Here is a 2,209-nt window from a genome sequence, read left to right on the forward strand (position 1 = left end):
TAGCCAGGATGGTCTCGATCTCCTGACCTCGTGATCCGCCCGTCTCGGCCTCCCAAAGTGCTGGGATTACAGGCTTGAGCCACCGCGCCCGGCCTTCCATGCTTCTTAAGAAGTGAACAAAGCTTGTAAGGACACATGATGCAGCTTCCTGGAGCATCATTTTATTTTCAGTAATTGGAAACATTTTTATATTAAACATGGATATATTACAGAATAGTGTGCAAAAACCACATTAATTTGAAGACAAAGAGCAACATTTTAAAGAAATCTTACGTTGGTGGTGTGCTTTCCTGCTAGACTTTTCTAGTATATGAATTCACTTGGTGGGAGAGCTTGAGAGGCACAGCTGCTTTTCAGGGTCATGCCCAGCTTGGTGTTGATGGTCTTTTTCCCCATCAAAGTAAAAAACGGCCAGTATTTGTGATGAAGGAAGAAGAGCACTGTGCAGGGAGTCTAGGAATGTGGATTCAGGTTCTGGCTGTATGCGTGCCCATTGTGTAAACAGCCTGAGTCTGTTTTGTGTGTAAGGTGAGGTCTTTTCAATCATTAGAATCTCAGGCTTCTGTGAAATAGAGATTTGTCAGTTCTGGAGTAGATGCAGAAGAAGGGGTTCAGTTCTCATAGAGTTAGATATTTAAGGAATATATTCCTGGAACAGGAGTATCTGTGTAGCAGATATTCTGTGTAGCAGGTATATCTTATCTGAAGTATAGTAATTTAAAAAGTATTTCATGCAATCAGTGATAGGCCTGCATTTATATTAGGCTTATATTAATACAATTCATGTGCATTGTTTAATTTCTGCATTGTTACTGTCTATGTGTGTATTTTAGTGCAGATGGACGTTTTGAAGGGACCAGTACGAAAACAGTCGTCAGGTACAATGGCACTGTCACCTGGACTCCACCAGCAAACTACAAAAGTTCCTGTACCATAGATGTCACGTTTTTCCCATTTGACCTGCAGAACTGTTCCATGAAATTTGGTTCTTGGACTTACGATGGATCACAGGTTGATATAATTCTGGAGGACCAAGATGTAGACAAGAGAGATTTTTTTGATAATGGAGAATGGGAAATTGTGAGTGCAACGGGGAGCAAAGGAAACAGAACCGACAGCTGTTGCTGGTATCCATATGTCACTTACTCATTTGTAATCAAGCGCCTGCCTCTCTTTTATACCTTGTTCCTTATAATACCCTGTATTGGGCTATCATTTTTAACTGTACTTGTCTTCTATCTTCCTTCAAATGAAGGTGAAAAGATTTGTCTCTGCACTTCAGTACTTGTGTCTTTGACTGTCTTCCTTCTGGTTATTGAAGAGATCATACCCTCATCTTCAAAAGTCATACCTCTGATTGGAGAGTATCTGGTATTTACTATGATTTTTGTGACACTGTCAATTATGGTAACCGTCTTCGCTATCAACATTCATCATCGTTCTTCCTCAACACATAATGCCATGGCGCCTTGGGTCCGCAAGATATTTCTTCACAAGCTTCCCAAACTGCTTTGCATGAGAAGTCATGTAGATAGGTACTTCACTCAGAAAGAGGAAACTGAGAGTGGTAGTGGACCAGAATCTTCTAGAAACACATTGGAAACTGCGCTCGATTCTATTCGCTACATTACAAGACACATCATGAAGGAAAATGATGTCCGTGAGGTCTGTGATGTGTATTTACAAACGCAGATCTGCTTCCATTCTAAGTTCAGAAGTTACTTTCATTAATTTTGGCAGAGTAAACAGCATGACCCTTAAGTAAGACTAAGCATAGATTGAGGGCCAGAATGGTTGACATAATTTTCTATAAAAGATCTTTACTAAGGCTTGTTTCAGTTAAAACACCTGCAAAATGGGCCATCTACACAAATCGCACTTCTCCACTTCCGCCATCAGCATCTTGGATAACTCGAAAGAAAATTTAGTGTTATATATTCTAAGGAATAATAATCCTGCCATATTTCTTGGCTCTGACATGATGAATTTTTTTAATTTCTTGGGGTGAGGGCAGAGGGTGAACTGTTTTAATTTTGTCTTTAGTAACTTTGTTTCTAAATTGTGACAATCTGAAGGCAGAACTCGATTATAACAGTTAATGGAGTTATCAAAAGTTATTTTAGGCTGGGCGCAGCGTCTTCACGCCTGTAATCCCAGCACTTTGGGAAGCTGAGGCGGGTGGATCATTTGAGGTCAGGAGTTCGAGATC

General features: G+C 40.3%; 1 protein-coding gene across 1 annotated transcript in view; it reads left to right on the forward strand.

Annotated features, from left to right (window-relative positions):
- Positions 1-2,209, forward strand: part of CHRNA5 (cholinergic receptor, nicotinic, alpha 5 (neuronal)) — a 28,528-nt gene that overhangs the window by 17,795 nt on the left and 8,524 nt on the right. The window contains exon 4 of the mRNA XM_011982729.1: positions 834-1,665. Coding sequence (XP_011838119.1) covers positions 834-1,665 — 832 coding nt within the window. The remainder of the gene's footprint in view (positions 1-833; positions 1,666-2,209) is intronic.

This window comes from Mandrillus leucophaeus, unplaced genomic scaffold (genome assembly GCF_000951045.1).
Source record: "Mandrillus leucophaeus isolate KB7577 unplaced genomic scaffold, Mleu.le_1.0 Scaffold241, whole genome shotgun sequence".
Lineage (NCBI taxonomy): Eukaryota > Metazoa > Chordata > Mammalia > Primates > Cercopithecidae > Mandrillus > Mandrillus leucophaeus.